General features: G+C 38.4%; 2 protein-coding genes across 3 annotated transcripts in view; one reads left to right on the forward strand and one right to left on the reverse strand.

Annotated features, from left to right (window-relative positions):
• Positions 1-21403, reverse strand: part of EXOC5 (exocyst complex component 5) — a 50914-nt gene extending 29511 nt beyond the window's left edge. Inside the window, exons 1-4 of the mRNA XM_057730407.1 lie at positions 21126-21403; positions 3942-4036; positions 3161-3308; positions 1990-2184 (exon numbers count right to left, since the gene is read on the reverse strand). Of these exons, the coding sequence (XP_057586390.1) occupies positions 1990-2184; positions 3161-3308; positions 3942-4036; positions 21126-21152 (465 nt within the window). The 5' untranslated portion in view covers positions 21153-21403. The remainder of the gene's footprint in view (positions 1-1989; positions 2185-3160; positions 3309-3941; positions 4037-21125) is intronic.
• The window catches only part of AP5M1 (adaptor related protein complex 5 subunit mu 1), a 28149-nt gene continuing 26041 nt past the window's right edge, over positions 21380-23487 (forward strand). For both annotated transcript variants that reach the window (XM_057730409.1, XM_057730410.1), the window contains exon 1: positions 21380-21902. In XM_057730409.1, the coding sequence (XP_057586392.1) occupies positions 21829-21902 (74 nt within the window). In that variant the 5' untranslated portion in view covers positions 21380-21828. The remainder of the gene's footprint in view (positions 21903-23487) is intronic.

The raw sequence follows: 23487 nt of genomic DNA on the forward strand, positions 1-23487 counted from the left end.
CACACACTGCAGAAATTGAGATAGCCAGGAGTTTATCTAATAATTAGCAATCTAATACCATATATGAAGGTTCCTAAGTGTAGTTAACTGTGATAGTACCAGGTCAAAAGTAATGATTCAACAACAACCTAAAACTTTGGAGATAGAGAAAAACAAGACAATTGGGAAAAGAGAGCTAAAGTATAAGAAAAAAAGGAACAAGATGAAAGAAAATGGGATATAACAGAGAGTGAAGCAAAGGAGAGAAAATAAGAGGTATTAGTTTAAACACTGTTAGCTGTACTTGCTCCTCAAAAATTACAGACAGCTAGTGACCAAGTAAATGACGCAGCAAGGATATGAAGATTTCTCTTTTTCTTTCAATCAAAATCTTAAAAATTAAGACTACAGTAACACCATGAACTACACAATTACTTGAAAATAACTAAAATACTTAAAGAAAAGTGTAAAGAACATAATTTGATTATGCAAAACATTACAAGCAATACAAATCAGTCCAATTTAAAATATTTATTTTTCTCTAGATTCTAAATGGCTGCCTTGAGCTGCATCAAATAAACAGACCAACTCACATTGGGTAAAATATCTGCATTTTGTTTACAACAAAGCATAAATATACTCTACAATCCAACAGGTATAATCCAAGGTAACCCAAGGTATAAGACTTGACTTATATACAACTTTATATATACATATAAACATATTTTTACAATATGTATAAATATGTACTTTTATAATACATTAGAAATACATATGTTTATATTTAGGAAGCCTAAAATAAATGCATTCCATAAACTATCCTGAAAAACAATTCAGTGTTCAAGCCCTGTGTGTGTGTGTATACTCTTACACATAAAAATCATGTGAATGTATAAAAGCTAGTTATTGCCAGTGTTTTACAAGTGTTTATGATAACATTCTTGATGTTAATCTTATCAGTTCTACTTTATATTACAAATATAATTCCTGATACTCATTATTTAAAAGACTGTCTTTTCTTTAAAGGAATTATCTCTACAAGTGTAACCATTCCTTTCAAAGATCTCTAAAAAGTATAAATTCTATACACTTACATAGTTCCTACTTACAAAAAAATGTGTTGCTTAATTCAAAGTGAACTTCAATACTACTTAGCTTTTAACATACCACTATCCAAGATAGCCCATGGAGTAAACTTAGAAAAATTCTGGAAGACTGTACTCAGCATATTAGTGGACAATGTTACTATGCGCATATACCGTCCATAGGAATATCTATTATTTCATGCATTTAGATTTTTTCCCCGAGGGGAAGAAAGTGGGCTGAATAACCTTTTCCCAAGATTACAGAGCAGTCAATACCATGCAACCTTAGACCAGGATTAAGTGACTAGTGCTATGAAAAAGATTAATATGGACAATTCAGATTTTTCAATTCTCTCTGATCCAAACTATGCTTTAATTCTTTGTAAAAGATCTTTATTCAAGTAACAAAAACTAGAAGCTCTGAATTCCTTGCACAGGATACTTCAGCTTGTCAATGATTTAGATCAGACCACTCCCTCACCCAATGGAATGTGACCATTACATTCTGTCAATATTAAGTCAATTATGATAAAGAAATACTTATTAAAATAGTTACCTCAGAATGAATTGGGAGTTTGGGATTGCCACATATACATTACTAATAAGAAAAAAAATATCAAACTGTACACTCTAAATATATGCAGTTTATTGTATGTTAACTGTATCTCAATAAAAGTTCTTAAAAAAAAAATAGTTACCTCAACATTTCTAAACCATACAAATTTCATTTAAAAAAAATGCCAGGCAATCCAACTAAAAATTTGAATATAAATACTTGATCAGCAATCTGTTGGCAAGTGTACATTTCAGAATAAAGGCTTTCAATAAGTCAGTGATTTGAAACCTGACTCTGGAAAGTAATAACTATAGTTCATAATTAGGGCATAATGCTATAATTTGCTTTTATCCTTCTGACAGTGCTCACCTTTTCAGAATTTGTAAAAACATCAGATTTCAATTCTCCATCTAGAAACTCATTAAAGTATTTCATCAATTTCTGAGCCTCTACTGCCCGTTGTCTGGGTGTGTTTACCCCCTCCAACTGGTCTCCAAGGTGACAGACCTTGGTTGCTACATAGCTGATGTGCTCATCTAGTTCTTGGAAATGTTGGAAGGCAACCTAGGAAAAATGTGAACAAGCATAAAATACAATCAGAGAACTCAGATTAACTATTAATACTATTATTATTACCAAGGAGAATCTGCATTAGAAGTATTTGGAATCTACTACCTTCACTACTTAAAAACACATTATCTTATGTAAATTACTGACTTCATTAAATATTTTCTAAATTATACGTGTTTAAGTGAAGGAATCTAAACATATGAAATCTGAACAGAAATCAGCTTGCTAATCCCTAACACTAAAAAACAAACAGCCCCTGGGAGTCAGCAATGCTAAACATGCTCTTATAACTACAGTTACAAAGGGCAATTAAGTTCCACACCAGGCCCAGGCTGTGAAAGAGGTTCAGAGGTTCCAGATTAAGGTTCCAGATTACAGCCTGAGAATGGTTAAGAAGCTTGGCCTACTCACCCCAGAGTCAGTCTAGTGATCTAGTTTTACTCCAAAATGGATTAAGGAAGAGCTGTGCATATGCTTTTCCCAGTTACACCACCATTCTCATTAGGGTATGTACCTCACGACTTCTGTGAAACTTCCCAGACCAGGTTTCCTCTAGAGAAAAACTTGATCCAGGTAATAGTTGGTCTGGTATTATTTTGCTTTATGATTAAATGAGAATGCAAACAAATACCTAAATATTTAAGCTAATCATGACCCTCTAAAAATAGAGGTCTACTGAAGCATCATTCTTAAAGGTCTGCATTGTTAAAAAGGAAGCAAGGATCACACTGTACTGGATACCAACCCATCCTAAGAAGGGAGTACTAATCCCAAACCAACACTCAGAGCAAGCAAGTGCACCAAGAGTGCCTGGTAACAATTCATTAATATTTTATCCCATGAAATGGGAGCAATATAAAGAAACCTCAACAATTACTATTTGACTAGACATTTTAAAAAACTTAAAACTGAAAGGAAATAAAGATATTAAAGCCTGTATAAACTATTCATTATCTAACTAAATGTTTACCTGATTGCTTTTCTGGAGTTCTTGTACCTTCTTGGCAAATTCCTTAGCTTCTTTCTGACACTGTTGCTCTAGTTTCTCTACTTTCCTTTGAATCCTTTCATCCATTATCTGGAGTTCTTGAATATGATTTACAAATTCTTCTAATAATCTAACAAAGTAAAATTAGACTATGTATCAATCCATCTATAATCAATCCCTAGGAAGTGACCAGTTCACTTGTAACTGTGAACAAAGTATTAGTGAGCATTCCTTGAGGTAAGGACGGACATGTCAATTTTCTCTTTAGCATTCTGTTAGGGATTATCTCTGACATAAATGAAAACCTCATGGGGAATCTCCATTAACCCCCAGAACTGAAACCAATTTTACAGAAATAGTCAAAAAGGTAAAATGTACTATATAAAAATAATACTGTGCATTCCACAGTATGGTGAATTTTTGTTCCCCCAATTTACAACAATGCTTAACATATTCAACATGTTTTATTTTAGAGGTATAACCAACCATTGCTAATTTATTACTGATTGGAGAAAATATTAAATTCTCATAATGAAATAAAATCCCTTCCCCCATATCACTTAAAGTCCTTCTCTAAAATAAAAGAAATGTAACAGGAAAAAAATAAACCTCAAACATCAATACTTCTTCCTTTTGTGAGCTGGTTGTTAACTCCCTTTACATGAATGTTGAAAGGAATTCCAACAGTCACCCCGATTCCAGACACAAATATGTACTGGATTGGGTCTATGGGAAAAAAAAAAAAAAAACCTTTTTACTTCACCTTTTCGGATCAAAAGCTTCAGGTCCCCCTCTAGAGCCTCCTCCTGGGGTTCTCCATACAAGACGTTCAATATACTCATCTGCCACAAAAGGCTCCTAGTTAACAAAATAAATGTTCTTTTAAAAAGTTTCACAGGCCATAATAACACAAAAATGAAACAGTTTATACCATGTGGGAACTTAAAATGAAATTAAATTACTAGTTAAATATATCTATATTATTAAAATGTACAGGTTCTTTCAATCTAAAAAATCTTCAATAAATAAATTACTTCATGAAAATTAGGATATTAAAGAGTATTATAAGCAGGAACATAACAATGGAAAAATGAGCAAAGGACACAAACAATTTATAGAAAAAATACAAATGGCCAAGACACATGAAATATATACAGCTTCACTAGTAATCAAATAAGGTCGAGTTACTACTTTTTTTTTTTTTTTTTTGGCTTCATATACTGACAAAGTTTTTCATTTTCCTTAATTGTAATATGCAATACAGGAGAGAGCAAACTGAAATTCACACTTTTGTTAAAAGGTGCAGTATTTTTGGAGGACAATAGGTAACATTTTGGTAATATCAACAGTACTACAAATGCTCATACCCTTTAATCTAGTAATTCTACTTTTAAAATTCTAAAGGAAAAAGCAGATATGAACACAAAATTTTTGTATTATGTATAACACTGAAAAATTATTTACATAAATAGTCAACAAAATCATTATGAAAAATTATAGTAAACTTACAGGATAAAAAAATTATGTTCCTATTAAAATCATATTGTAAAACAATTTAATGAGAAAAAATGCTCACGTATAATATCTGATACTAAAAAAGCAGGATAAAATTTTCTAAACTTTCTCAAAAAAAAAAAAAAAATTGAAAAAAAGAATATCAAAGTAGAAGGCCCAAACAAGAAAATAAACATTCAAATGTTCAACAAGCAAATTATCAGCTGATAATGCATTTTTTAGACTAATACACACTAATTTACATATTTTCCATATTACCCTCTTTCATACAAATAGATACTATATACTGCCTCCCATATATTGTAACAAACTGGTAGCATCTGCTGGTGATTCCTGTTTGAATTCTTCTATCTGTAAAATTTTCCATTTGTTAATCATACTTTTAAAACGTATTTTCACTGATAAACATATACCTGACAATAAAATTCCCAGTGCCAAGCAGTTTGTTAGGCTTTGGGATAAAAAGATTTACATAACACAAACTGCACCCTTCAGAAACTTATAGCCTGAACAGGGAAAAAAATACAAAGAATGCAACAGTATGTGATAAGTAAAATTTAAAATCTGTGCACAAACTTCAGTATTAACATTGCTGAGTGAGTTGTTAACTCAACAGGTAGTTGAGCAATGGAAATGGTATATCTGTTAGTTCAGCAAATGTTTACTGAACAGCTACTCTGTGCTGGGCACTGAGGTAGGCACTAAAAACACTGATGTGAATTCAATAAAAAAGTTCTTGCAAGGTCTCATAGAAAGGATCTCCTGTGTAAGGATACAAACATTAAACAAGTAATTACAAAAGCAACTAATCACAATTGTGATAAATGTGGAGCAAAGAAAAGTCCTGAATGCTCTAAGAATACATTACAGCAACAGAGATGATGGGAAGATAAGGAATGGAAGAAGACTGGCAAAAAGTGTGTACTGCAACAGTCTAACTTTCTAAGGACACAAAGCTTTAGCTGAGACCAGAGGAAAGAAAAGTCAGCCAGACAAAAATGGAACCAGTTTTCCAGACCACTAGGAAAAGAGAAGATGGAGCTTAACCCATTAGAGGAACATGGGATAGATCACAAGGACCACATATGGAAGGATGCAAAGAGAGATGACAATTAAAACCAATAGATGATAACCTGTCCTTTTATCATCATCATCATCACACTGGAATGTGAGAGAATGGTTTCCCAGTCTGATATGAGAGGAGGAATGAGAGGATAAGTTTCAGTCAGAGCAGGATAACATACAAAGAAGAGGAGGAATACCAACAAAAATAACAGCTCACATAAATACTTCACATGCATTATCTCATTCATTACTCTCAGTTAAGACCAGAGGTCTTATTTTTCCCTTCTTTGGCTGTGTTGGGTCTTCACTGCTGTGCACAGGCTTTTTCTAGTTGTGAAGACCAGGGGCTACTCTTGGTTGCGGTGCATGGGCTTCTCATTGTAGTGGCTTCTCTTGTTGCAGAGCACAGGCTCTAGAGCGCAGGCTCAGCAGCTGTGGTGCACGGGTTTAGTTGCTCTGCGGCATGTGGGATTCTCCCAGACTAGGGATCGAAACCATGTCCCCTGCATTGCCGGGCGGATGCTTAACCACTGTGCCACTAGGGAAGTCCCAGAGGTCCTATTTTATCCCGTTTATAATGAGGAAACTGAGATTTAGAGAGGATAATTACTTGCTCAAGATAACACAAGTTGTATATGGCAGAGCTAAGATTTAAATCACTCTGTTTCCACTGCTGTGTGTAAAACTTAATGATAACTTTGGGAAACTACAAATAGCTCCTCGTGCCTAAAGTTTAGGTGGTGAGGACAAGGGTGAAGCTAAAAAGGTAAAAACTGCCACACGAAGGCACATGCACATCACTGATTTTCTATTTTAAAATTTCTACTTGTATTCACATGACACATCAATAATATAAGCCAATAATTTTATCAGACAATTGATAAACTGTCACATGCCTTCTGTACATAAAATCCGCAATCAACTTCCAAACTGGCATGTATTTTATAAGAAAACCATATAGCTTTTATTACTGTTAATATTAGTAACTGCTAAAAAAGTAAACATCAAGTAGCAAGAACACAAAACAATATAAGCAGGTTTAAAAAAATTTTAAAGACTCTACATTTTACTATAAGACTTTAAAAAAATATTTATTTATTTATTTATTTATGTATTTATTTATTTATGGCTGCACTGGGTCTTTGTTGCTGTATGCGGCCTTTCTCTAGTTGTGGCGAGTGGGGGCTACTCTTCCTTGAGGTGTGCGGGCTTCTCATTGCAGTGGCTTCTCTTGTTGTGAAGCATGGGCTTTAGGCGCATGGGCTTCAGTAGTTGTGGCTCACAGGCTCTAGAACACAGGCTCAGTAGTTGTGGTACACGGGCTTAGCTGCTCGGTGGCATGTGGGATCTTTCTGGACCAGGGATTGAACCCATGTCTCCTGCATTGGCAGGCAGATTCTTAACCAATGCACCACCAGGGAATCCCTAAAAGACTCTTTTATAGTGGTCAAATAACTGAAAAATAGCAGTCATATTAATTCAGTTCCTCTCAAAAGATTTCCATTCTAGGAAATATAGGTATCTGATATGATCAAGGCAAAAGTAAGCAAGCTACTTTTAAAAAAATTCAGTTCAAACCAGATTTAAAAAAATGGGCAGAAGAACTGAATAAACATTTTCCCAAAAAGGAAATACAGATGGCCAACCGGCACATGAAAAGATGTTCAACATCACTAATCATCAGGGAAATGCAAATCAAAACCACAATGAGCTAACACCTCACACCTGTCAGAATGGCTACCATAAAAAAGAACACAAATAACAAGTGTTGGTCAGGATGTGGAGAAAAGGAAACCCTTGTACACTGTTGGTGGGAATGTAAATTGATGCAGCCTTTGTGGAAAACAGCAGGGAAGTCTCTCAAAAAACTAAAAATAGAACCACCACATGACCTATCAATTCCATACCTGGGTATATATGTGAAAAAAACCAAAAACACTAATTCATAAAGATACATGCACCCCAATGTTTATAGCAACAGTATTTATAATAGCCAAGATATGGAAACAACCTAAGTGTCCATCAACAGATGAATGCATAAAGAAGGTGTAGTACATAAATGCAATGGAACAGTACTCAGCCATAAAAAAGAATGAAATTTTGCCATCTGTAGCAACATGGATGGACTTGGAGGGCATTATGCTAAGTGAAGTAAATCAGACAGAGAAAGACAAATACTGTATGAAATCACTTATATGTGGAATCTAAAAAATACAAGATAGTGGCTACAACAAAAAAGAAGCAGACTCAGAGATATAGAGAACAAACTAGTGGTTACCAGTGAGGGGAAGGGGAGCAATATAAGGGTGGGGGAGTCAGAGGTACAAACTATTGGGTGTAAGACAGGCTACAAAGATGTACTGTACAATGCAGAGAATATATCCAATATTTTGTAATAACTGTAAAAAAATTAAAACTTCAATTTATCCAGGTGCTGACATGTTTGAAGATTAAATCCTACGGATAAATTAGATATCCTGCAAAGTAAAAATTCTGGCCCTCTAAAATACAATTAACTCATTTAGCAAATATATTATTTATATAATCATACCTGTAGTCTACCTCACTTCTCTTGAGACAAAAGAGTTGACATGTTTAACAATTCTTAATTTACATATATAAACTGAGAAACAATGGCAAAGGAATTTGTGTAGAGCTACTTAGAACTTCAGGAAGTCTGATAAGCACATGAAATGCTTCTAAATTATGGTAAGATGGTGATGGCGAATAATTTTTTAAAGTGTTTACCATGTGCCAGATGTGTGCCTAGCATTTTTAAACAATCTCATTTAATACATACTTAACAAGTCTATGAGGTAGGTTCTATTAATATTTATTCATTTTATACCTGGGAAATTATGTGATACAAAAAGGTTATTTAATCCAAGGTCACGTACACTTATCTGATTTCGAAAGTTCACGTCTTTCACTTCTGGTACAATAAAGAGCTTTTTCTTCAAAAGAGGCTAAATTTATTTAAGATGTAGCAGCTCTTCAAAGTCCACAGAACTTTCATTAAATTACTTTATATAGTAATCATGCTCCTTTTCTCTGTCATTTTTTTATGCATACATACTTATGTAAATACAGTACTTAATATTCTTAGTTCTCATGTGGTTTGTTTGTTTGTTTTGTTTTGTTTTTTTAGGTCATGCAGCATGCGGGATCTCAGTTCCCCAACCAGGCAACGAACCCATGCCCCCTGCAGTGAAGTTCAGAGTCTTCACCACTGGACTGCCAGGGAAGTCCCAGTTCTCATGTGTTGTTAACTTCATTTATTAGTTATCGAGAAGTTTCAGTTTTCAATTCAACATGTTACACTGTTCATTAATCTCAGTATACCAATTTTATTAAATTATATATGTTCAAAAACTTATAAATCAACAAATATTACTGACACAGTGAAAAAAGCATTTTTTCATATGAAATATTTTCAATTTTCTCAAAATACAGTATTCCTTCATTCAACAAATATTAATTAAGAGCCTACTACATGCCACTCACTATTCTAAATACCCAGGAAAAAGCAGTAAACAAGGCAGGAGAAAAACCTCTGCTCCACTGGATTTCAGGGAGGAGAGTAACAGACAAATGAGCAGAGATATGAAAAAGCAATAAGAACTATGAACAAAGCTAAACAGGATAAAGACGGATGGATAAGAGTGGAATTATTTTCGGTAGAAGTCATCAGGCAACACCTCTCTAAGAAGGTAAATTTTGAGCAAAGAGCTAAATGCAGCTATGGAATAAGTCATCCGGGGGAAGGAAAGCTCCAAGTACAGGGAACAAACTTAGTATGCAAGTAATGACAAGAGGCCAGTGTGACTAGAGCACAGTGAGTGAAGGGGAGAATAGTTGTAGATGAGGTCAAGAGAGGTAGTGAGAATCCACAGCCTGTACTAAGGTCTTGCAGGATGTACTATGACATACTCTCTGTTACTGACTGAAGAAAGGGCCAGGTTCCCAGGAGGAAGGACTCTGCAACATGCTGGCAAATATATGCAGTAATGATTCTACTATTCCTTCGCCCCAAAACAGTTACAACAATTTACTTGAGTAACTATATACTAGGGAAAGGGAAATACTCAAAACTTTTTGAAGTCTGTTGTATACAGGGTCCTAACTGACATTCTTGATTGACACAAAGCACCATGGACTCAAGAGACGTATGAGAGAAGGACATAAGGGAACCAAGTAATAAACAGATTCCCAGCCAAAGTCAAGCTCACCATAGGTCCAATGGGCCATTAGCCCAACTAGTGGCCATTTCCCCAGTTTGCAAACCTTCAACAGGGACAGACACACTTGATGGCCGATGCAACTTCTACACTGAGTCCTTGGTGTATAGAGTAGGAACTATTAAGGTGGGGAAGTCCATGTAGAAGTCTCTGAAATTGCCCCTCCCTATTCAACGTAGTAACCAAGTGGAACAGCAAAAATTAGTGGGCTCCTAAAGCTCTAAAGCAAAGATTGGCAAAATTTTTCCTTAAAGGACTAGACAGTATTTTAGGCTTGAGAGCCACAGAGTCTTTGTTACAACCATTCAACTCTGCCTATATAATACAAACATAACCATAGGCATCATGTAACAAATGGTCATGGTGGGACTTTCCTGGTGGTACAGTGGTGAAGAATCCGCCTGCCAATGTCAGGGTACAAGAGTTCGATCCCTGGTCCACGAAGATCCCACATGCCACGAAGCAATGAAGCCCATGTGCCACAACTACTGAGCCTGCACTCTAGAGCCCATGAGCTACAACTACTGAAGCCTGCATGCCTAGAGCCCGTGCTCTGCAACGAGAAGTCACCACAATAAGAAGCCCGAGCACTGCAATGAAGAGTAGCCCCTGCTAGCAGCAACTAGAGGAAGCCTGCGCACAAAAACAAAGACCCAACGCAGCTATAAACAAACAAACAAATAAAAATTTTAAAAATTGTCATGGTTACGTATCAATAAAACTTTAAAAATGGGTACATATCCCATAGGCTGTAAAACTGTCAACCCCCATCTAAAGGATGCAGGGGTAATATTACTTATTTTCTCATTTAATTAATCAGTCTGGGTTTTGCAGAAACCAGACAAATCCTGGAGAATAACTATGTCAATAATCAACCAAAAAGTAGCCCCAGTTACATCTGCCATGCCACATGCAGTATCTCCCAGCCTCATGCTATATGGCCAATGATTTGGCAGATACATTCTTTTCTATTCCTATCAGCAAAGAGGTTCAAACAGTTCATGGTCACACAGAACTGACAAGTGTACATTTACAGTTTTGCTTCAAGGCTGTGCAAACTCTCCTACCCTCTATTATAACATGTTCTGTACTGTATGGACATTCTGCAGAATATCTTACTGATCCTTCATATGAACTGACATCATGCTAATTGGGCCAAATGAGCAAGAATTGGCTAGCACACTGGAAAAGCTTGGTAAGACACATGTGCTCCAGAGACTGAGACGTATACTCTATAAAGATTCAAGGGCACAGTGAATCAATAAAAATTTTAAGACAGGGGAGGCTGAGGTATCCCATCCAAGGGAAAGGACAAACTATGGTACCTTGCACCTCCACCACAAGGAAGGACACATAACACCTGCTAGGTCTTTTCAGGTTCTGGAGCCAACATATTCCATACCCACTCTGGCACAAATATCAGGTGACACAAAAGCAGGAAAGGGCTCTGCAGAAGAGGGGGCCATACAATCTAGCAGACCCAAGAGTACTGAAGCAATCAGTTTACTAAAGTATTAAACTAATCAGTGCTGAGAAATGTCCTGTGGAGTTACAGCAAGCTCCAGTGCAGTATCACAACACAGATCCCTGGACTGTGAAGCAAGATCATGCCATTTGCAGCAGAATTACACATCTTTTGAGGAATAACTCCTGCTATGCTACTGGACCCTGGCAGAGAAGGTACACCTGACCACAGGACATCAAGTGACCATGCATCCAGAACTATAACATGAGGTGGGTTCTAACAGACTCCCCAAGTCATGATGTCAAGTAGACCTAGAAACTATCCATCATAAAATGGAAGTAGTAAACCCAGGATCAAACATGAACAGAACCAGAAAGCAAATTGCATAAGCAAGTACCCCAAACTCCCATGTCTTCCACTACTATTGCACTAGCATCCTTCCCTCAGTTCACATGTATGGCCTTATGGGAATCTCTGACAACCAGATGATAAAGGAGGAAAAAGTATGAGCTCGGTTCATGAAGAGTTGGCTAAGCATGTGGGTGCCAAATGAAAATGGACAGCAGCTGCAATTATGACCTCTCTTGGCAGTGGCCTTGAAACTCAATGGAAAGAGAAAAAAAAAAATCCTCCCAAAAGGCACAGCTTTGGGAAATATACCTGGTCCTCCTCTTGGGGGGACAGAAAACTGACCTGAAGTTAGAATATATATGGACTCACAGACAACGGCAAAGGGCCTGGCTATCAGAGGAGAAAGGCTGAAAGTAAGAGAACAGAAAGTCTGGAGTAGGGGCTTGTGAATGGATACATGAGACTGGGCATGAAGTATGAAGATCTTAGTATCACAGATTAACACCCACAAGAAGACATCAACCAAGTAGACAAGATGACTCTGCTGGCTGACATCAGCCAGCCTCTGCCCAGTATTAGCATATTGGGCACACGAACAGAGAGAACACAGTACAGAGATATCATGGCCCCAACAGCATGATGTCCTTCTTTCCAAGACTGATTCAGCTACTATCAAAGCCAAAGATCTAGCTTAAAAGTGACAGAGACCAACTCTGAGCCCCTAAAACATCCCCATCCTTCAAGTAGACTAATCAGCCACATGATGGCAAGTTGACTACACTGGGCTCTTTCCATGCTGGAAGAGAAATTCATTCTAACAGGAACAGAAACATTCCAAACTGAGTTTGCCTCTCCTCAGAGGAAGTGTTTGTTCTCCTGGCACAGAATATCAAATATCACACATCAGACCATGGGACCCATTTTACAGCAAAGGTGGTGACCATGAGATCAACTGGTCATATCATAAACCATACCACCCAGAAGCTGCCAGTCTGATAGAGCACTAGAAGAGCCTGCTGAAGGTATAGCTGAAGTACCAGTTCAGAGACAATACTCTATAAAGATGGAGCACTATCTGCCAAGATGCAGTATATATTCTGAATTAAAAACCTTTATATAATGCTGTGTCCCCAACAGGAAAAACACATAACCCTGGGAACAAGGAGAAAGATCAAAAGTGGCCCTGCTTATCATAACTCCCAATTTGTTCTTGCTATTCCTGCTATTCTAAGGTCTACAGGGTTAGAGGTCTTGATCTCCAAAGGAGGAGTACTTTTGTATGGGAATGTAATAAGAATCCCAATTAACTGCTGCCTGGGCATTTGACTACTTATATCCAGGGAATAAAAAGCAAAAAGAGGAGTGACCATCTTTGGCAGGGAAACTGACATCATGAGATGGAGGCAGGGCTGCTGCTACACAGTGGTTGTGGCAAACAATATGTTTTGACACACAGATCTCCTTCTGGGATCCTGTGATATTCCCTTGACCAATTCTGAAAGTACATGGAAAAGTAGCAACCTTGGCATAAGAGGAGTATGGTAACTGGTTAAGCAGCAGACGTACTAACTGAAGGTGAGAGGGAGTTAGAATGGAGAGTAAAGAATGGAAACAGTGATATCAGCTGCAACCTGAGACCACGTGCAATGGTAGGGGCCATAGTTCATCCCACTAACCACCTTCTTCTAATTTTCCTCCAGGATAAGAACCCCAACTGGAGTGCTAGAGGAGCTACCCCCCAAATGCATATGAAGACATGGAGTCTAGTGGCAAAGGGTAGTCTGCAGTGGACACATGTGTCATCCAGATCTCCCTTCAAGAAGGGTCTTGCTCTAGCTGGTAGCAGTGCTGTCAGTACGGAGTCTTCACCTGGCAGTACTTTCAGGGATCCCCTGAGCTGCAGAGAGCCATTTCACTCAATGTCATACTTTTCCCAGTGTGGTCTACATCTAATGATTAAATAAGATGGGGACACAAAGGCCTGACCGCTTTGGTAAGAAGCAGGATAACTCTGACAGGTAATTTTAGTTCCAGAACTTCCCATAGGGATCATCGCCACCGTCACTGGGTGAGCATTGTGCTGCTACCTCTCCTAAGGCCCAATCTTGCTTCTCTACCCTGTCCTTTCACATGTATTTATCCCAAGGGTACTTTCAAGGAAATACTCTGCACACTAAACTCTTGTCTCAAAGTATGCTTCTCTGAGAAAACCTGCAACACTATAGTAGTCTAGTCAAAAGATGCTAATGACTCAGATGAAAGTGGCAGTGGAGGGGGTACTGTGATAGAGCCCAGTTTATGACATTTTAAAAGATATACTCATATAAAAGTGCTGATGAATTGGATTTGGCGAGACATTTTAAAAGGGAATCATGATTACTCAGAGGTTTGCAGCCTGAACAACTGTGTGAATGGTTGAGTGGTACCATTTACTGAGACTGGGGAAAGATGGAAAAGGGAGTGGGGAAACGAAAGTTCTATTCTGCATATGATATGTTGAAGATGCCAATTAGATATACAAGTAAATATACAGAGCACACAGTCAGAAAAATAAATTTGTATTACAGGGAAGAAACTGGTGCAAGACATAATCTTAATCTAAAACCTCAGAACAGGATGAGGTCACCTAGGAAGAAGAAGGACATGCCAACATGTGGAGACAGAAGGAGGAAAGGGATCCAACAAGAGACAGTTAAGGGGGACAGTAAAGGAGGAGGAAAAATTAGGAGAGAACAGTACCCTGGAAGCAAAATGCAGGTTTTATCTTCAGAGGCAATCAGATTATCACAAGAATTTAAGATAAATCAACTACTGATTCCAATAGAATGGAAGTTTCAAAAAAGCAAAAAACAAAACAAAACCTTCTCTGCTTATAAAACCAAATAAATCTCAATAACTTACTTTCTAATACTTAGCATTGCTGCAAAGGCATTTACAATGAGAAAAAAACAGTCAAATTAACAGATCCTCCAAGACCTCCAAATGGCCAAGTCCTCCTAAGAGGATTCTGAGACCTGTAAAAAAATTCCCCCAAAAAATCTTTTAGAATTTCATGAACCTGACAAAGGTATATCTTAATTTCTATCTCTATAGTAATTAAAAGCAAAAATGGCCAAAACAAAAACAAAAATCTAAGTATGTACTACAAAGATACTATCATATTAAATTCAACTACATATGATCTGTTAAACTGATTTCATACTCTTTACAAACGTTACCAACTGTAATAAAAACATGGGATTTGTGGTCATTTCTATTAAAAATTAAGACCTCAAGCCCTTGGACAGGAACATATAACCCAAATTTAACACTGTTACCTTGAGAAAATCCAACCAAACTTTTATATTTTCTTATAGTATCTTTCCCAAAAATAGATTCAATAAAATGTTACCGCCACCCACAAATTCAAAGAACCTATAACATTCTCGCTTGCTTAGGTTAAAAAAACAAAGCTCAGAAGATTTCAGAGAGAAGTATTTCTGTGCCCTATTAAACCAACTAACAGGTGGGTTCAAGTACAGTACTTCCTCTATAAGGTGCTTTTCTTAAATTCATTGTGCAGACCACTGCCAAACTAATCTTTAAAACACTTTTCCCTTTTAGTCAGAAACTTCCCTATACAATTCCTAAACTATGAAGTTCACACTCTTAAATCTACCGTTTGAAGTTCTTGTATTACACTACCTAACCAAATTTCTTCCCACCCCAAAATGAACAGGCACACTACCATCAGCCTACTCTAGTCTTATCAAACCCATGCTATTTCTGCTTCCATACATGTGATCAGGTAACTCAACCCACAAGGATACTTGTGGGGAAAGGGTTCTTTCCCTAGATGATCTCTACTGATTTCTTCACTCTTAACCCCATGAGCCTTAAAAATTCAAATCCCAACACAAAACAACATATTATTGCCATTTTGTCATTTACTGTTTTACAATAACATTTGTAAGTTTCTCTCATCTCCACACTTAAACTGAAAGCAAAGGCAGGATTTGTCATACACTTCTCTTGCTTTCCAACTGTGGTCAATGGAACAATGTTGCGTACACCATGGATGCAAAATAAAACACTTATTATCGGGGCCATGGCCAAATCCCCTTAACGGGATCTTGAAAATCAAGACTTGCTCCATATATCCAAAACCAAAAACGTAGAACCACCACCCTCCACTCCAGAAATAAAAAACAGGCATTCTGTGGTGTTATAAATCCAAGATTCTACCAGAAACCAAACAGGAGCTTTATGCAATTCTGGCACTGGAACTAAATGAATTTTACCACATTTGGCTTCTCCTTTTTAACCACATTGGATTTGATTTTCATGAGACTCTGTGTTTCAAGGTGGATTTAAATGAATTACATTTGCTGAATATTGATTCTTTCGAAAAGCACTACAAATGTTTCGTTTTGTTTCAGGCTAGCAAAATGGGATTCATTCTACCCATGGAAAGACAGAAAGAAAGCACACACAAGACAACTAAGAGACTAAGTGATAAGGTGTGCTAGGAGCATCCTTTGTCCCGGTGGTCTTTGACCCTAGTTCCTGACACAGATCTCCTAAAACCCTTGTAATTTCCTGAGTGACAAAGTTGATAGGAGTGGTTTACAAAGAATTACTAAATTCCTTGGAATCTCCTGGATAACAGGAGCATCTTTTGTCCCACTGAAGCAACTCTTGGTGGGCTCCTGGATGGGGACTGGTCACCAGAAAGATTAAGCATGATTAGAAACCTGGAACTTTCAGCCGCATGTGCTATACTCTGGGAAGGGGAGAAGGGCTAGAGGTTGATAATAACTGATTACTCTTACATGATGAGACCTCCATAAAAATTCCTAAAGTGTGGGGTGCAGAGAACTTCCAGGTTGCTGAACACATCAAGGTGCTGGAAGGGTGGCACACCCAAGGAGAGAATGGAAGTGCTGCACTCCTTCCCCATATCTTGTCTTACGCACCTCTTCTATCTGGTTGTTCTTGAGTTATATATTTTTATAATAAACCAGTAATCTAGTTAGTAAACTGTTTTCCTGAGTTCTGAAAGCCATTCTAGCAAATTACTGAATCTTTAAAGGGGGTCATGAGAACCTCCAATTTACAGCTGGTCAGTCAGAAACACAGGTGAAAACCTGGACTGCAACTGGTATCTGAACTGGGGAGCATTGTTGTGGGACTGAGCCCTTAACTTGTGGAATCTGATGCTAACTCCAGGTAGACAGCAACAGATTTAGAGTGAATTGTAGGACACCCAGTCAGTGTCTACTGGAAAACTGAATTGAACTGTTGTGGGAAAAATTCCCCATACATCTTGTGTCAGAAGTAAAGTAATACTGAGAGTAGTGGTTGAGTGTTGAGAGAAGAAAGAGTTCTTTTTTTCCTTCCACTTCCCCAACTAGATTTTTAACTCAAACCATCTTTTAACTCCAGTACCTGGAAGGATTTCTGGTCTAGGGTAGGTAAGGTAAGGTAAGCTAAATGTTTACTGAATGAATACATTTTCTCATATACATGATGCTGTAATTGGTGGCCAGGTTCCACAAACACTTATTTAATAGCTGATATGGCTAACACAAGTAGCATTTCAGCACCTTGAAGGTAAAGGAGAGGGCCTTACTTGTATATCTCATATTCATTAAATATATTTAACTAATTAACTGAACAAGATAAGTCTTTTTCAGGAAGTCTGTTTAGCTTTTGTAACTCAGTTTGTAAATCTAAGAGACATAAATATGTTTTTACACTAACGTGTTCTTAGCTATTCAAATTCTAATCTGGAAGTCAAATAGCTATTGTCACCACAGACAAACTACCTGACCTCAAACAGTATTATCAAGGCATCTACGTTTATAAGAAAGAAAAAAAATCAAATTCCTAATCCTAGCATTTAGGACCTCCACAATTAAACCCCAATTACCTTACATTCCACTCCTCTTCTTCATGCATGCTACACTTCAGCTAAAATGAACTTTTCCCTTTTCTCTGCAGTCTACAGTTACCTCCCTTTATATTTTGACTTTTATTGTCTGGTTTATTGGAATGTCCCTCCACAAACTCAAATTTAATTTATCCTTTGTATTTCATTCAAATGCCACCTCCTAATCCTTTCCCACTTCTAGAGGTAATCTTCTCATCTTCTCAACTCCTGTAGCACTTTACCTAGACTTTTGACACCATTCATAACTATTTCAAGAATATGTAGTTACATAGCTATCTTCTCTCCTCCTATTTAACTGTAAGGGCGAGTTCTATATATAATTCAACATCTTCTGAAATATGTTCCATGGAATTCACAAAGTTAACAGTAGAAAATAAAAGTCTCATGGTCAAAAAAGTTTGGGAAATGAACTTCTTAGAATCTTTAACATACTAAGGCATATTGTAAACCTCTAATGAAACAAAGCATGCCCATACCCAAAACTTATTTGGGCTCTGAGCCATTGGGGTTTTTTGCAGCACATCTCATAGGATTAATATGGGTATAGCATACCCTTTGAGACATGCAGCCTCATTAACTTAGCAGGTAGTCAACAAATATTTGTTGAATGAATGGGTAACTCTACTTAACAAAGAACTCTCCCATAAAGGTAGCTTGCCCAAGCAGAAGGGAAGACTTTAGAAGAATGACAGGAGAGAAAAACAGCAAGTGAGAAGGGAGTACAGTGTTCTCAGTAATGGAATGAAGAGAGGAATACTTATGACAACAGAGAAAAAATTTACTATCCCAGCCACTTTTTATATATAGAGGACATAATGCAAATGACACAGGAATTCCTGTTTAGAATGTCCATCCTGAGGTGATCATTTAGAAAAACTGCAGACAGAACTTTTAAATCATTTCTGTCAACTGAGGAAATATCCTGTAGTTTGATTTTGTTGTATGAAGGTGTTTATATTAAAAAGGAAGTCTCATAGGACCAATAAGAAGATTTTAAAAGAAATAGGGTTAACACTTAAGAAATTTCATGGATTCAAAGCATAATTTTGTATTGACTTAATTTCTTTTTCAATGTAAAAAAATTAAAGCACAATTCAACTTATTGGTGCATTAAAGCCAGGATTCATGAAAACTAAATATCCTTGACCACATCCTGACCTCTGTTTTACACAGTTCTCCAGCTATGACTAAGAAAGGGAAGCAAGAGAGAAAGACACTCCCTGACTTGTCCTAGGACCTAGGTCCTAAAGCAAAAGCAACAGGAAATAGCAGAGATAAATGAAGTTTTGTTTTTGCTTTGTTGTTTTTTTTTTTTTTTTCTTTCTCCCTCTAAAGCAAAGAGAACAACTTTTCACTTTGGGAAGAAAACTTATTCAAGAGTAGAATCCACTGTAGGGCTGTAAAGATAAATATACTTCTTAATCATGACTATTAACATTTAATTGTAACTATTAAAGTAATAGGCTTTTAATTTTGATGAAGCAACAAGCTTATATTATCAGGAAAGAGAAAGTCACATGAGTTAACATCCATAAGCATGTTCAAGGTCACTCTACGAACCCTCTGGACAAAGGACTAGTCCGTCTCTATCATCACTGTTAGTGAATATTACCTGCTATCATAACTGGAGTCACTGAGGTAACTTAAACACTAATTTAGTTTAACTACTAAATAGCAAGACTCTAGAAAGCTAAATATACTACAGATATTTCTCTACCTCCTTTCCTTCCCCCATGGGGGGGGGGGGGTGGACAGAAATCAAATATATTTTCAAGAAAGTATATGTAGACTCATGTGAGCAAACGTTTAAAGAAAAAAAGACAACTGGGAATGTCAAGCAGGATTCATAAGCCCAAAGGTTAATGCCTTATGAACTGTAAGATGACAAAATAAGTTTTCTATTAATAGCTGGCTGTTTCATTAAATTAAGGATTTCAACTTCATAAATTGTTTTCTACCTTTATAAAAATGTGAAAAATAAAACAAGGAACTACAGACCTACTTAGTATCTTGCTCAGGAACACACAGTAAAAGCTTTTAGCAAAAACAATGTCTCCCTGCTCCCATGTCAATCAGTAAACAGATCGTACAATTTTGGAGTTAGAGAAATTAATGTAATATATATACCCCTACACTTAAATCTGAGGAAATGTAATTAATGTTTCCAAATTCTTTCTTATAATTATATTCCTTCAGCCATAGTTACTATTTTATTTATTATACAATTTATTATAACAATAGCATGTAGTATTCCTCAATAAATGCATTATCTATCCAAAACCCAAAATATAGTTAACACTAACAAATAAGTTCCCAGTTGTTATGGAAACTGTGGCATTCAAATTCTAAGCCAAAACAAACAAACAAAAAAACAAAAGCTACTGAATCTTACGCAGGAAAAAGGATCCAATTCTCACTTATGGAGAAATTAGCTATTGTCAACTGCAGTCTTCTTAATTATTTCTTACACTTTTATTACTCAATATGAAACTCAAGCACACACAAAAAGGGTCCTTCCTTCCCTTTCCTTCACATCTCAGTTTTCATTTCTTTCACAAAAGGAGATCCCCTACACGTTAATAGGAAGTCCAATTAGAATTTTCCTATTCTATTATCTCAAGCATCCCAGCTTCTCATACTGGATTTCCCTAAATTGAATTTTAAGTTTTACAGACTGAAAACGGCCCAGGAAACACATGAGAATAGCATTGTCTCACGCGTTAAGGATTCTCTAACTAGCAGCTGAGGGAGGTTATAACACACTTCAATTCCTCAAAACCCGAACACAAATGTTAATTTTAGTTTTGACTCCCTTCAGTCGGAAGAGCTTAGTAGGCCTTTATTGTCCTAAAGAATACCACGGCCTTTTCAAATGTGAAGATAAACTGGCAGGCATGCGAGTGCCACTTCTAACGCTAGCTAACCGAGTCATGACTCAACCCTGAGCAGCCCCCAGTCGCCCCAATCCCGGGGGGCCCTAGAATATCACGCGGGGATCCCGGCGACAACACGGGGCTCGCCCGACCTGGGCCAGGCTCCTCTTTCGCCGCGCCCAAGTCAGCCCTTCCCACCCGCATCCCGAGTTCATCTTCCAACGCCCAAACCCGAGGCTCCCTTCCAGCCATGCGGACAAAACGAACGCTCCTCCGTCGGGACTCCGGGCTCAGTCCCCTGCCCACGTCCCCACCCCGGTCCCCAAGCCACCCCTCCCCCCTGTCACGCCCTGCCCGCGGATCCACCACCCTACCCCTTCGCCCTCGCCTTCGCACCTTCCTTCCGAGGGCTGCTCCCGGGCAGCGGCGAACGCCCGCTCCTCCGCCCGCGCCCCCTCGCTGCCCGCACCCCGGGCCTGCCACTCCCCGAGGAGCCGCGGGGACCCACCTCGAAGAGCTCGGCCGTCGTGGCCATCCCGGCCGGCTGAGAGGCTCGCCTCGCGCTGGAGGCCGTCTCCTCTTCACATGCTGCGCCTCAGCGGCGCCGCGCACAGGTCTCCGGTCGGCTCGCCAGCTCGGGGTCCCGGCCGCCGCGGGCCGCCCAGCTCCCCACAGAGCCCAGGCGGGGCGGGAGAGCGGCCATGAAGCGAAGCCGCAGACGCCTGTCAGCTGCCTCCCGGCGCCGCCCGCGCCGCTCCCATTGTCACCGCCTCGTACGCCGGAAGTAGAGCTGCGCGCGCCCGAGAGGCTGTTGGGAGGGGCCGGCGAGGAGGCGAGCAGCAGGCGAAGCGCAGAGAAGCTCACCGCTCGGGCGAGGGAGGAAGCGTGATCCTTGCGGGCCACCGTCCCGGAAGTGGACTCGAGAGGAAGAAAGTAGCAGGGCTGGTGGGGATAAATTAGTTTCTGGGGGTTTTAAGTGCGGGTTCGCAGAGCTTTTTGAGGTGTGTGTTGTCCAGGACGGACTCAGAGGTTTTAGTCACTTCACCTGAAGGAGTTAACTTCTCTGCTGAGCCCGACCTGTTTGTGGTGGGGCAGAACGTGGCTCTAGATGCGTGAACCTCGGGGCTTCTGGTAAAAGAAGACGTCTGAGAGAGTTCTGCGCTCTTCCTCGGTGGCCACCTTAGGGATGAGCTGATCCTTACTGGCTTATCATGGCCCAGCGGGCAGTGTGGCTCATAAGCCACGAACCAGGAACTCCACTTTGTGGCACCGTCAGATTCTCCAGGTAAAGGCAAATCTGAATCCCGAGGCGTGGTGGATGGGACACATGGACGGTGTAGCGTAGTTTTGTGATGCTGTGTATCCCTGGTCCGACACCGGGGCGAGTTACTTAACCTTTGTTTCATCTGTTAACTGGAGATTGTAATAATACTACCTCATAGTGTGGTGAGAATTAAATGAGTTGATGCCTGGCACATTTTTAAGTATTATGTGTTTTCTCATATTAATATTACTGTATTTAACTCCACCTCCTTAAGATTGATATGGAGACGACGAAAGGAAAGAAAACCTACGGGGCAGTAAACATGTTACAGATTTTTCTGTTTTCATTAATAAAAATTATTCAAGGACATTTTAACTCATTCTTCTGGAAAGTCTTTGCTGAGCAGTATCAGGCTGTTACTTTCATCTTATAGTTATTTTTCATTCCTAGAAATTTTCAGATAGTTTAAAGTTCCTAATTACTGAAGAAAATTGAAAAAGTACAAAAAGTCAAATTGAATTCACTTTTTTAAAATGGGGTAAGTTGATCTGGTTGCACTTTTCGAATTTGCCACATTTTATCAAAATAGCTCTGTGAAGAGAAATATACAATAACTCACTGTAAAATGTGGGTGGCAATTGGGTAATGTTTCACCCTTTATTCTCAGTGGCGGGCAGTTCTTTCTTGCAAACATTCATTCTCCCCTGAGGAAAGCTCTACAGTGAAGTAGCTAACTCTGAATCCAGATTGAGGCTGACAAAGATGAGTGTAATTTTCAGTGAGAAGCAGTAGGCAATGTGGATGTGAAAGATTCCCTTTCCTGCCTCAACAATTTTTGTTACTGAAGGCGTCGAGACTTAGAGTTTACCATTTTATCCGGGATACCTGGGTTACATTTGTTGTTGTTTTTGTACATCAGGAGGTTAATAATAATCTTTAATATGGTTCATCAGCCTTTTTGGTCCGTCCATCCCAGGTACTCCTGCTTTACTTATATATTCCCTTTGGTACCTTTATTTCTGCCATTTTCCTACTTCTCACAGGTACCTGTTGTGTTTGATGTTGTCCTTTTGTTTGTGTATATTTTCCAAATTACATTATTAAGTGTGCTGTAGACGTCATTCCCTTTTCTTACATTTTTCAGATTTCTCAGCGCTATTTTAAAGAAATGTACTTTGTGTTCATCTAGGGCAGCACTGACCAGTGCAGTTTTCGTCAGTGGTGGAAATGGGTGATGTTCTAGTTCTAAATCTATGCTAATATTGTAGTCACTCGCCACATGTACTTGTTGAATTTGAAATGTGGTTATTGTAACTGAGGAACCAAGTTTTTAATTTTGTTTCATTTTAAATTTAAATAGCCATGTATGGCTAGTAGCTGCCATATTGGATAGTGCAGATCTAGGCCATTGCATCCGTTTACTCTGTAGTACTCCATGGTTTACATCTGCCACATTCTACATATCCCCTTCCCCTAGTGATAATCTCCTAGATTGCCTCCAATTCAGCTATCAAAACGGTGCTGCAGTAGATAACCACAGTTACATGGGGGCATTCTATACTGATTTTGACTAAATATTACCAAATATTTAGTAATTAGCTCCTCA

This window comes from Hippopotamus amphibius, chromosome 4 (genome assembly GCF_030028045.1).
Source record: "Hippopotamus amphibius kiboko isolate mHipAmp2 chromosome 4, mHipAmp2.hap2, whole genome shotgun sequence".
Classification (NCBI taxonomy): domain Eukaryota; kingdom Metazoa; phylum Chordata; class Mammalia; order Artiodactyla; family Hippopotamidae; genus Hippopotamus; species Hippopotamus amphibius.